The following is a 13,990-nucleotide window of genomic DNA, read 5'->3' on the forward strand; positions in this document are numbered from 1 at the left end:
GCCTACTATGGGGCAATTCTCTACTAATCTGTGGCATTGCTCCATTGCTCAGCAACTGAGCTCTTCTTAGAGCCTGAGATGGAGGCCATGAAGCCATCCTCAGCTCCTGGGGTCATCTCACTCCAATCGAGCCATGACTCCAGGAGAAAGATGGAGATAGAGATAGATAGAGAGAGAGAGAGAGAGAGAGAGAGAGAGATAAGAAGGGGAGGGGTGGAAAGCAGATGGGCACTTCTCTTGTGTACCCTGACTGGGACACAAAGCTGGGGCATCCAAATGCTGGGCCAACAGTCTACCACTGAGCCAGCGGCCAGGGCTTAGATTAAAAAAAAATGTTATTTTAACAATATTTTATTAAACAGTCCAAGAATAGAAATAGTATTTTTCAACTTCTGAGAAACTTCTGTAACCTTGAGGTTTAGGTTTTCTGGCCTTCAGGTGAGATGTTACAGCCATTTGTTTCTGAAATCCAGGCACCTGAATGTGATGAGAAGGATTTTTCAAGATAGTGAGATAATACACAATTTTGTAACCCTTATAAGACACCTTGAACACTGGCACAATTAGTTTGTGTGGGCTCTATACATAGTAAAGAGCTGTAGTGTCTCTCAAAGAGGCAGGAACTCAGTGGATATTTGGGTGGTTGAACCCTAACTACAGAGACCTTTAGAGATGCAAAGAAATTTGCCTCTGGCTCAGCCTATACTCAGTGGGAAATCCTTCATGAGGGGTAAGTCCATATGCGCATCAACCAAAGCAGCAGAGCTCCAGAAAGAGCCATAGTGGCCACTGAGGACCAGAGACCTCATTTTTCCTTTACATCTAACTCGATTTGATTGTACATGTGCTGTGTTCTTGATATTAACATGGAAAATCATTAATAGATTTCTATTTCTGAATTTCCCCCTGGTATTGAAAAGTGAGGATTTTGGGTCCTTTAGATTTGATTGAGAAAAAATATAACCACACATCATGTATTATGTTTCAAGTATCATGGAATAATTAATAGCTGAAATACAAATACATGGATTCATAAATAATGAACTGTGTGAAGTATCATAAATATTAGCACAACATAAGTTTACAGAAGAATACAGAGAAATTCTAAACTTTTTTACTCAAGCTGTATGTACACAGGTCTTATTATAAATGGATTATAAGTCATCATCTAAGAAAAGCTGAACATGTAGTTTCATGAAAATTGATGACCCACATCGAAGTCTTTGAGACTATATCTACTAAAGAAAGTGGCCAGGGAGAAGAAACTTTTTAAAATGCATAAAATATTATTCCTGCTTATAAATACTGCAGCAAATTCATGATCATATTCGCAGATAGCAAGGGCATCAGCTATTGGGAATAAGGCTTCCAAACATCCTATTCCCAACCCAGCCATTCACCACTTGAGGTGAACCAGATTATAAAATTTACTGTCAATAGTAACATAAAAGTTATTCCCTAGGCTGGGTGTGTGTGGCACAGAACTGAGACATAAGACTTATCTTAGTATGTCAGGAGCAAAGCATATTTCAGGGTTGTCCTTGTCACACTCATTAGATTAAACAATAATAATCATAAATGTGATTCTAAAGACTTGCTTTAATTTTTTTGTTTGATCTTTCAACTTGCTTACCTCATCAGAACCATCTGCACAGTCAAAATCTCCATCACACCAAAACCTTGAAGAAACGCAGTCCCCGTTGGCACAAAGAAAATCTTTCAAAGTACAAGTCTGTGGCTCTGGGGACAAAACATAAAGCAAAGGGTTATTCTATTATATGCAACTGCATTTTAAGATTTATATAACATACAGCATGAGGTAGCATTATTTAAAAAGTGGTTAGCCAAGCAGAACTAATAAATCATTTAGGAAGAACTGTTTCATGAACCACATATAGTAGATAATATAATGACCTTTTAAATTTATTTTTTAAGTCATGAACAGAAAGTATCATTATAGAAACAAACTGAAATAAAGACAAAGAATAAATAGCCCATTGTTTAATAAAAATACAGTGGGAAGTAAAATAAAACAGAATCTATGTATTATTATGTAGTTTTCCCCAGTTGTTGGAACTCTAAACCATTTTATACACTGCTCACAATAATTAGGGGTCAGGGAATGTGCAGATACTCCAGTATTTTCAGCGTTTGGTATAGTACATTTTCACCAATGAAATAAAAGATGGTTTTGCACCTCATTTGCATAATCAAACAACTTTCTTTGACTTGTCATTTGCATTTCTGATGTTCTTGTTTAATAAAAAAATAAAATACTTCTTTTTTTATTGCTTTATATTCATTTTGAAATATCCCTTCATTTTGTGAGCAGTATATATTTACTTTAAGTAAGAAATTCTGTGACTCTCTGTACTCACAGGGCTATTTACTAACTCAGGAGTGACATCAGCCTTTGGTCCTTGACTTTTTATTATGTATTAAAATGATTTTCTAATTCTTCAATTTTGTCCCCAGAAATTCAAGAGTTCATAGAAAAAGAAGGGTGCATGGGGGTATTATTAAACATGACTGGGTAGACAGAGATCAAAGAAGCAGAAAGAGACTCTTTTTTTGAAAACTGTTAATATAATTGTATGCTTGTGCCCTACATAATTTGCCTGTCATTTTTGATAATATGCATATTGTTGATTTAAGTGTGCTCTATAATATTTCATAAAAACTTAAGCCAAATAGTATGATTTGTGGATTATATTTTATCTGGACAATAAAGTAAGGTTTTAGAAATGTGTTTCTGTAAGTCAGTGGTAGTCAACCTGGTCCCTACTGTGCACTAGTAGGCATTCCAGCTTTCATGGTGGGTGGTAGTGGAGCAACCAAAGTATAAATAAAAAGATAAATTTAACTATAGTAAGTTGTTTTATAAAGATTTATTCTGCCAAACTTAGCGAAAATACGACATAAAGTACTTGTTAAGTAATTATTATTATATGCTTTAACTTGCTGTAACTCTGCTTTATAAATTTTATAAAGTAAAGTTACTTCCCTACTTTATAAATCACCATTACTGTGAAACTGGTGGGCGGTTAGAAAATTTACTACTAACTGAGATACAAAAGTGGGCGGTACGTATAAAAAGGTTGACTATCCCTGCTGTAAGTAATCTCCTGATTGCTAGAAATCATCACTTGTTTTGCTTTTGTTCTCCAAATAGAACTCATATCTGGCATGATGCAAGACATTTTCTCTACTTATTAACTGTATTTACAGCTGTCTTACACACAATAATATTCTTACTAGGGTGAAGGAAGAATAAGTAACTGAAATTAATTTTAAGGAATAACCATATGAAGCCTAATTTCTTACATGAACATTGTGATTAACAGCCAGAATTCAAATATTGCTCTATACAACACTCCATTTCTAGCTACAGGATAACATCTTCAATGTTTGGGATTACGATGGCTCCTACATCTCTATATAAAGATCCCCGCTAAGAACACTGGGAGACAGGTGGCAAGTGGAATATGCATCAAAGAATTTGTTCTGCTCTGGGATTTTATTTTAAAATGTGAACTGCAGGCTGTAAAATAAGACAAGTTGCTATTTTATAGAATGGAAAAAAAAAGTGCCTGACCAGGCAGTGGCGCAGTGGATAGAGAGTTGAACTGGGACGCAGAGGACCCAGGTTTGAGACCCCGAGGTCACCAGCTTGAGCGCAGGCTCATCTGGTTTGAGCAAAGCTCACCAGCTTGGACCCAAGGTCGCTGGCTTGAGCAAGGCGTCACTCAGTCTGCTGTCGCCCCACAGGCAAGGAACATATGAGATAGCAATTAATGACCAACTAAGGTACCTGTATGGCCAGTAGTCACCATCGCTGTGGCCATGCACATTCAAGTTCTCATTGAATTTGGGAAGACAGTAAAGAAACAGTGGAGCCAAAAAATGGTGGGCCATTCCTTTATTCAAGACTTGAACTTAGACGATCTGATACCAGGGCCAAAACTTGTTTATTAAGCCGTATTATTGTCTCCCATTCTACTGAGGAAGTAATAAGTGCTTTCTGTGGGCTCACGTGCTGAACCTGACAAACTCAAGGGAGGCTTACACAATGGCCTTGCTGGTTCAGACCCAAAGTCACCACACAAGATATCTGAAATTAAAACTCTAACTAAAAACAGTTCATGGTGGGCAATCATGTTTCAGGAAAGTATTTTTCTCTAACAAAGGTCAGTGTTTACCTTAATTGAGCCTGTTTGTTGTCTTTTTGCATCCAAAATAACAAATCTGATAACATGCCTGTGAAATGTCAGGTCATCTTCTTTTCCTGCCCCTTCAGTGCAGGCATCCCACCAGAGCAGAGACCCACAAATCCCAAATTGTTATTATCATGTTAACTGTTAACTATTTTATGCCTGCCTAAATGTTGGGCAGATAAAATGTATTATGCTCACTTTGTTAAAGATAACACAAGGAGGCCGTCGCCCAGGTGATATTAATGTGTGTTGGGGTGGGCTAAAGGCAGGCAGAATCCTTGTAGCCTGGGGCTTGGTTTTGGGATTAAGCCTTTCCTACCCTTTTTGATGTGGGGTGGTACAATCCAATCATGCCTCAGAAAGTGACTTTGTATTAGAGACTTCCCTATTTTGTATATTGGATTAAGAGTTTGGATTTCTACACTATAAAATGGGGATGGAACGGGAGCTGGCTCTTTGGCTCCTGAGATTATCATTAGAGGAGAGAGCAGAGAGGCGAGCAGAAGGAGGCCATGTGGAGTAGGTCAGGAGAAGCAGCCAAGATGGCGGAGTGTTGAGTGAGATGCCAGTTTGTGCAGTTTGTATCTGGGATAAGGAAGGAGATGGGGAACTGAGGAGAATAAGGCTGGTGAGCTAGAAACCTTTGATTCTAGGAAACTCGGATAAGTCAGTGGCTTTGTGAGCACTGAATGTGAGTGGGTTTCGGAGCCCAGTGTGTGTTTTTACTTGCCCGCCGGGTGCAAGCTAGGATTAAAGACTATGGCCCACCAGTTTGTGGCTCCGTTGTTTCTTTACCGACTGTCCGAATCCAATGCGAACCTGCATGGGCCGGGCTGCTGTGACTGTGGCCCTGGCTGTGGCTCCTGGCTTTATACTAAATAAAAGAAGTTTCAGTGTATACATATTTACTTTATAACAAATCCTATAAATTTCCCTGCTTTGCTTTCTTCCTCATCCCAAATCTATCACCAATCAATTTCATGTAACCCCATTCTGTCTTTGATTCTAATGTACAAATTAAGTGGTAAAACCATCATTTTCCAGAGCATTTTTTATATCTGTTGAGACTTTGCTTCCCAGCAACTGTTTGGCTCAAATAAACTCATAAAAATTCTTACAGGTCTGGGATTTTCTTACTTTGACATTGTATAATGTAGAAATTAACATTAAATCCCTGAGAATTCAGGTTACTGTTCCAAGGCACATGGCTAGGAATGTCTATTTCACTTAATAATAATAAAAGAGAACCCTTTTTCTCTTATCATTTCCATAGGAAGCCATTTCACTCTCCTTCGCATGGACTGGTCACCTCCTGTGATACTAAAGAATGCAAAAACATACAGCCTTAGAATTAAAAAGAGCTTAGAAAGTTGTTTTGCACAAATTGAAAAAACTAAGTTCAGAAAATAAAAAAGACTTTCAAAGTCATATTGCTAGTGGCAGAGCAGAAGGGTTTACAGACTCTAATTTCTGCATTGAGTATATTATCATAAACCCTTGGTGAAAAGTTGAAAAGTTATAGAAATGTGGATGTAAGCTTCTGAGGGGAATTTTTAGAATACAATTAGTATAAGTGACATAGTATACAGATAATCTTTGATAGATATGTGAATTCCAAACTGCCCTCTTGATGTTCTGTTTATCTGTCAGACCTCAGCCTTACTGGACTATTGCCCTAAAACAGAGGAATTCCAAGAAGCTGGCAAGCCCCCCTAGGAGGAGCATTCCGGACATACCAGGACTTTTGCCTCAGTATCCCCTCAGGCTCTCCCAAACATTATATAATTTGCCCCTAGTCTGTAATGGTGCTCTTCTCCCCTGAGAAGTGCCCGGCAAGGTTCCTTTCTTCCTTTCAGTAAAGCCTGTTACTCTGGTCTTTCGGACTCCCATGGATTCCAACAATCTTTTGACAAAAATTCAGTGTGAAAGTAGTAGAAGTTCAAATAAGGCTGACAATTTTCCTCTTAATGTAAACCTTACTCTAACTAATCAAATTATTGGGTATTTATAACTGCATTGAATTGCTAGTTCCTAAAAATGCAAAGATATAAATAAATTTGTTATACATCAATTACTTAGAAGGGATGCATGCCATATGTATTTATTTGTTTCTGATAAAAATAGTATAGACGTTGAGATTTCTCAAATATTTGCAAACCTTTGATTTAGTCTATAAAATAAGTTAAATAACAATAACTTTTTCTTGTTTTTAAGAGCAGTAATTATTGCCAAGGCAAAGTGTTTCTGTTGTAAACTTAACAAGGAAAATAATCAACAGATGATGAAAAACAATAGACTAATTATCCTATGTAAATATAAAAAAAGGAGAAAACACTAAACTTAAAACAAATGGCAGTTAATAGCTCCACAACTATTTAAACCCTTATCACGCCTATGCCTAGTGTGTTTTCAATACAATTTTAAAAAGTAAATTTATTAAATCAGATTCATAAAGAAGTCCAAAAGGGACTTTAAAAATACATTATTAATATCATAAATGTGTGAGTCACTGTACTAGGCTCTAGGATATATTCTTACCCCCTAGGTCATTGCCAGATACTTAAATAGAAATTTAAGATAAATGTGGTAAATAAATGAGGCAAAGAAATGCAAGTCAGCATTAGGTGATAGAATGTGCTTATATAAAAAAGGATGTTGTTATTTTTATCTACAAGGGAGATATACTATTCCTGCTAAATGTGTTTCACTACTTAAAATTAGCTTACAATAACTGCCAAATGTGAAACAAAATGCATACCATTGACTAATAATATTTATAAAAGACAATAAAATACCACTGATTTTTTTGGTATATTGTTGTGATGTATACATACATCATAATTATATATATATAATTATGTTATATAATATATAGTAGTAATTAAAATATATAGTAACTAATTATAATATATGTAGTATTTTATGTATATAATTATAATAGTGTCAATAGATAACAAGAAATTAGAAATACCTTGATAGCATTATAGTTCAGCAACAGCGTATTCTCTACATCTGATTTCCATTAAGGCTAATCTCTTTGTGCTCCCTACAAATATATATATATATATTTTTTCATTGTCCATAGACCCAGCTTCTATCTATGTAGAAGTGCTGGCATTTACACTGCCTAAACCTTCTCATTTCTTCTGGCCTATTCAAGATGCTCTCTTCAAACACCATTTTTTATGTAGATCACTAGATCCTCCTATTACATAATCTTACTTATTTAACATGTTTTCAACTCTGATACTTGTCCTGTGCATGCTTTCTTTTCTTCCATCTCACTATTCTTTTTTGTGTGTGACAGAGACAGAGAGAAAGACAGAGAGAGAGAGACAGGGACAGAAACAGGAAGGGAGAGAGATGAGAAGCATCAATTCTTCATTGTGGTTCCTTAGTTGTTCATTGATTGCTTTCTCATATGTGCCTTGACTGGGGGGTGGGGGCAAAGGGCTAGAGCAAAGCAATTGATTCCTTGCTCAAATCAGTGACCTTGGGCTCCAGCCAGAGATCTTGGACTTCAAGCCAGCAACCTTTAGGCTCAAGCCAGCAACCACGGGTCATGTCTATGATCCCACACTCAAATCAGTGACCTCACACTCAAGCAGGTGAGCCTGCGCGCAAGCCGTCAACCTCAGGATTTTGAACCTGGGTCTTCTGCATCCCAGTCTAATGCTCTATCCACTGCACCACCATCTGGCCAGGTTCCATGTCACCATTCTAATATGCTTCATTATTGTTTACTGTCATTTCTCCTCTAAAAATTCATCAATATTACTTGTCTTAGGCTACAAGATCAAAATGAAAAGGACCTAAAAAAGAGTAGCACATATCTGGGTCTTTTAAATTGCATTGCTTGATACTACAGCCACTTCCTTTGCTTTTTCTTAAAGGTTCTGTGGCACGATTTACCACAAAGTTTTCAGGTGACAAGTGGCAGGTAGTATTGCTTCTCCTTGCTTTATTGCATTAAAGGCTGACTTTGAGATGTCAGCAAAATGATACTCAACTACTTAGAAAGCCCCAGCTGACTCAAAAGCAGTCTATCTCAAATATTCATTCTTCTCATTTTCTTTTCTTCTCTTTTCTTCTCTTTTTTCTTTTCTCTCTCTCTCTCTCTCTCTTTTTTTTTTTTTTTTTTTTTTTGTGAGAGGAGGGGAGATAGTGAGGCAGACTCCTGCATGCACTCAGACTGGGATCCACTTAGCAACCCCCGTTGGGGCAGATGCTTGAATACTGAACTATTTTTAGCACTTGAACCTCACATGCTCAGACCAACCAAGTTATCCTTAGTGCCCTGTGCCACGCTTGAACCAATCAAGCCACTGGCTGTGGGAGGAGAAGAAGGAGAGAGGAGGAAGAGGGAGGGAGAGGGAGGGAGAGAGAAGCAAACGATCGCTTCTCCTGTGTGTCCTGACTGGAAATTTAACACAGAATGTCCATATGCCAAGGTGATGTTCTATCCACTGAGCCAGCAGCCAGGGCCTCATTTTCTTATTATAGCAGTAACCTTAAATCTCACACAATTTCAATTATCACTTGAATAGAGGGTTTTCCAAGGTGTAAACTTCCACCTCTTGCTTTCAATATCCTTCAGTCAAGTATAGATAATTAACACTAAATGTATCTCAAACTAAGCTAGATAGTTATCTGTATATTTAAGCTCTGAAATACAAATAAACAAAATAAAAAGTATGCACATAATTTTCTCTGTATTTGCTCTTTTTCTACCAAACTCACCACATTAGATTTTTATTTCACTAGACAGAATTTAAGAAACTGATGTTTAAAGTTTTTTTTCAAATTATAAATTAGAGAACCTAGAACACTCTAATGACTTTTGCAATTTTTTTTTTTTTTTTTTTACTTTCTAAAGAGTATGATTAGTTGGGAGATACTTATGTGGAGAGGGAGCAATTAAGATTTCTGTATTCAGAGTATAATGTAATCATAATAATTCAGATTTTATATTTAATGTACCTGATTCTCAAACACTAGTCAGATTAAGTTTTGAAAGTAATTCAAAAGATTAGTTGATATTCTTCAAACGAATATCCAATAGTCTTATTATGGCTGTGACTCTACTAATTTTATGCTTTTATATAATAAAACATTATGCTTTAATTTAAGAATTCCTATTTTATCTACTGTGTCTTGGGAAATGAATATTCTTAGTCCTTTTTATAAAAGTAGACATTATTTTTATCATCAAATCCTTTTTGGAAGTAGTAGAATATAAATATTTAATAAACAATTTAATTATCTTATTTTAAACACAAGAACGTTGAGAGCTGTCTTTGTTTAAATACTAGTGTAAGAAAGTCCCAGTAAGAAATATATTCAAAAATTAATGCTAGAATATAAAAACACTATCACCATTTTAAATAATACCATACTTTTTAGAAAATAAATTTTTTAGATATGTATGTATTTATTTATTATTTTTAGCAAAGGGCAGAGAGAAAGACAGACAGGGAAATACAGACAGGAAGGGAGAGAGATTAGAAGCATCAATGCATAGTTATACCACCTTAGTTGTTCATTGATTGCTTTCTCATATGTGCCTTGACTAGGAGCTCCAGCTGAACCAGTGAACCCTAGTTCAAGCCAGTGACCTTGGGTTCAAGCCAGCGACCTTGAATTTCAAGCCAGAGAAGATGGGGTCATGTCTATGATCCCCTTTTCAAGCCAGTAATCTCATGCTCAAACTGGTGAGCCCACCCTTAAGCTGGTGACCTCCGAGTTTTGATCTTGGGTCCTCTGCCTCCCAGGCCAATGCTCTTTCTACAGTGTCACTGCCTGGTCAGGCAGATAATTATTATTTTTGAGTGAATTACCTAAAAGTGCATGAAGCAGACAATGATGATAGTGTCATTCTATTTTCAGAGTAAAGCATCCTGAATAAATATGGTGTTTACTACTCTGGAGAGAATAAATGATATTTCACTGAAAGAAACTCATTGGTGAATTTATAGTGTAAAAGAATTTAAGAATAAAATGAAATGATTACCATCCACTAAAGAATGATGTGGTTTGTACTGTCTCCACATCATTCAGCTCTTTGAATGAAGTATCAAGGGCTTCATTCATTGCATACTAATGGGTTGCATTAAACATCATGATACTTTTATACCAATTCGGATAACTATAAGAAAATAACTCCCAGGATGAGCATTTTAGTATTTCTACCATTTGAGATTCAGGCCAATTTAGTCTGAGTATTCTTGTCCAAATGTGAATATATGTATAAAAATATGAGCTGCAGAACAGATAGGTTTATATTCATACCTTAACTGAACTAAAAATTGCTATCTTCCATACTGAATAGGCAGTAAGCTCTCAACGTTCTCAAGAAAATGTTACTTACTACAGTTTTCTTCATCTGAATTATCACTGCAGTCATTTTGGCTATCACACCGCCAGTGATCTGGAATACAGTTGTTGTTTTTACACTGGAATTCATGAGGGCCACAAGTTTTTTTATCTGTAATAGAAAAAAAACAGAATTTTCATTGTTGACTTCCATGAAAACATCTCTCACAATCTTCTCACTGCCATGCTGAATTCAGGGCATATGATGTTTCCTCAAACCCTAATTAAATTACTAAGAAACATTTTCTATTAAAATTGAAGAAAAATACTGAATAAAATTCATCTTTCTGTCTTGTTTCATGTTGTCATTGGTTATGTTTTCATCATAAGATTATTACAAAGCAATTGATTGGACCATCCATACAAGCCAACACAAATCAAGTAATTAAAAAAAAAAGTAAATTTTCCAAAACTTCGTTTTTAGAACAATCCCTCCTTAAGCCACCTTCTATTTATACTGTACAGCAGCAAAATGAGTTATTACCAATCAAATCCTGAAGTTATCATCTTGTCTTTCTTTTTAAAGAGCTTTATTTATAACCTACTTATAGTCAGCTGCTCTAAATTCATAAATTATAAAAGTGCATAATGTGTATAAACCTTAATAAAGAGTCATCTCACTTGAACCTCTAAACAATCCTACTGAGTTCCAGGAGAGGTATTAACTAGCTCTTCAGTTTACAAATGATGAAACAGAGATTCTTAGAAGTTTATGAAGTTGATGAAATTTCACTACCTTTAAATGGCACAGCCAATATAAAAAAAGTGTGCTTTTATTCCTGATGTAGTGCTCTTTACAAGTCTATATCCTTCCAGAATCAGAATGCATGTAGTAAGAATGTATTTAATATTTAGGTCATACTGTTTTTAAAAATTTCTTTAAGCAATGTCTAGTTGTATATTGTCTAAAAGAGTGCTTCTTAAACTTTAAACTGCATGCTTATAAACCACTGGGAACTTGCTAAAACAGAAATTGTGATTGAGAAGACTGAATTTCTAACAAGCTCTCAGTGGTAATGCAATTGTGGGTCTATGAAACACACTGAGAATCAAAGGTCTAAAGCAACAAAATAATATAAATTCACTAACATAAAATAATAAATTTATACATGTCAGTTTACAAATTAGTATAAATTTATTTTCCTTTCATATACTGAGATTGGCTTCTTATTCTCCACCATATTAGAAGTGAACAGTCAAGTGTTTAGTAATTCAGACTAGTACTGAATTAACTAAAAGAAGTTAAGTTCTTTGGTGATGGTTGATATACTTTACTTAAAAAAGCATCTTATAAAATTCAGTTTTAAATATGATTATAAAAGCAAAAGTGATTTAGATATAATTATGAAAATGAATAATAAACATCTATTGAGAACTCAGTCTACTTTTTAGTTAAGCATTTTCATAAACATGATCACAGTCAGTCTTCATAACATCCTTAAGTATTATTACATGCATTTAAATACATGAGAAATACAAGTCTTAGAGTTTAAGTTACTTTTCCAATCTTACTAAGGTATTAAATAGCAAAGGAAGAATTTATATACAGATCACACTTCAGAAACATTTTTTATTTCTGTAGAAATTCTCATGATAGACTTCAAGTGCATTTTTCTACTAAAAAGATAATAAATGATAGATAGAATCTCCGATTTCTGTCCACTTGCCTTCCCTCCTTTCTTTCTTTTCTTTCTTCCTTCCTGCCTGCCTATGATTACTCAGGGTCTAATGTGTTTCACTGTGTTGAATGCTATGTTTAGTAATATATCATTTTGGACTGTGTCATACTTACCTTTAGATTTTTTAATTGGCTTAAATCTTTAGAAGTTCTAATGTCACATTCTGCACATCTTAGACAATCAAGAAATCTGTTAAGATGGATAGAATTTAAATAATGATGCTGAGGACCCAGGTTTGAAACCCCAAATTCACCAGTTTGGGTACAAGCTTACCAGCTTGAGTATGGGGTCACTGGCTTGAGCATGGGATCATGGGCATGATCCCATGGTTGCTGGCTTGAGCTCAAAGGTTGCTGGTTTGAGCCCAAGATCTTGGTTCAGCTGGAGTCCCCCATCAAGGCACATATGAGAAATTAATCAATGAACAACTAAAGTGGAGCAAATATGAGTTGATGTTTCTCATTTCTCTCTCTTCCTGTGTGTATGTGTGTGTGTGTGTGTGTGTGTATGTGTGTGTGTGTGTATAAATATCTTTCTCTCATTCTCTCTCAAAGAAAAAAAACACATATATATCAGACTTGACCAAACACATCAAGTGATCTAGTATTACAACACTGGCCTCAAGGAATTCCCCATGACTCCAAAAGTTAACAGTTGGTTTTAGTATCTATATAATCAATGTTTTTGAGTTTCTCCTCTCTAAGTCCTCTTTGTACTTTTTCTGTTTAAATTTTTGTATAGTATTTTGTGTTTGAAAGAGATATGCAATTATTTCTTAGCAAGAATAAGTCACAGTTTGTTTCTAAGATGTTCATTTGGGACATTCCGAAACAGTAAAATGGAAAGTTTAATTGCCTTATATAAAGTGTTTCATATTTTATGGTTCCAAATTTTTTAGTTTTTGGATGCAGACATAATTTATTAAAATTATAAATAGAAATATATAAACTAGCTCTCTAAAATTTTTAAGATATATATAATATTTATATATATATTATTTTTATATATTTATATATATATTTATATAATATATATAAATATAAATATATATAATATATATTTATATATATATTATATATATAATATTAATATATATAATATTTTAACAGAAAAATGCATAAGCTGGGTCTAAAACAGTAGTTCTCGAATTAACTACACATCAAAATCTCCTAGGGAACTTTAAAAAAATCCCTTGCCAATCAATATCTCACATCAGTAAAATCAAACTTTTTGGGTTGAAGCCCAATATTTGTATTTTTATTAAAACTACTTGGTAATTCCAATGAACAGCCAACATTGAAAATCATTGGCCCATAAAACTAATTGCAGAACAAAATATATGTAATCCCAGAGTAATTAATAAAAACTTTTCATAATATGCAGATTTTCTATTAATTCATATTGTCAAATAGCATTGGAAAATGTATTATTTCACTTTCGGTGTTATAAATATAAAGAAAGAAAATATAGCACAATCATGTACCATTTAATGGTGGATATATGTTCTGAGAATTTTTATTAGCTGGTTTTGTCACCGTATGAACATCATAGAGCATGCTTACACAAACATAGATAATATAGCCCAGTGGTTTTCAGCTTCCCAATGAGTATAGACTCTACAGTCTTCCTATAACATCAGAGTGGTTAACTCTTTCATGACCAGTGCGAAATTTCTATCAGACTGGCACTGGTCCTTGGACCAGCAGTTGAAAAACACTGGTATAA

The 13,990-nt window shown here is 34.9% G+C and overlaps 1 protein-coding gene across 1 annotated transcript in view; it reads right to left on the minus strand.

The window, feature by feature from the left end:
• The window catches only part of LRP1B (LDL receptor related protein 1B), a 2,108,848-nt gene that overhangs the window by 152,322 nt on the left and 1,942,536 nt on the right, over nt 1-13,990 (minus strand). The window contains exons 67-68 of the mRNA XM_066345498.1: nt 10,582-10,698; nt 1,634-1,740 (exon numbers count right to left, since the gene is read on the minus strand). Coding sequence (XP_066201595.1) covers nt 1,634-1,740; nt 10,582-10,698 — 224 coding nt within the window. The remainder of the gene's footprint in view (nt 1-1,633; nt 1,741-10,581; nt 10,699-13,990) is intronic.

The sequence above is a fragment of the Saccopteryx leptura genome, chromosome 7 (assembly GCF_036850995.1).
Source record: "Saccopteryx leptura isolate mSacLep1 chromosome 7, mSacLep1_pri_phased_curated, whole genome shotgun sequence".
Lineage (NCBI taxonomy): Eukaryota > Metazoa > Chordata > Mammalia > Chiroptera > Emballonuridae > Saccopteryx > Saccopteryx leptura.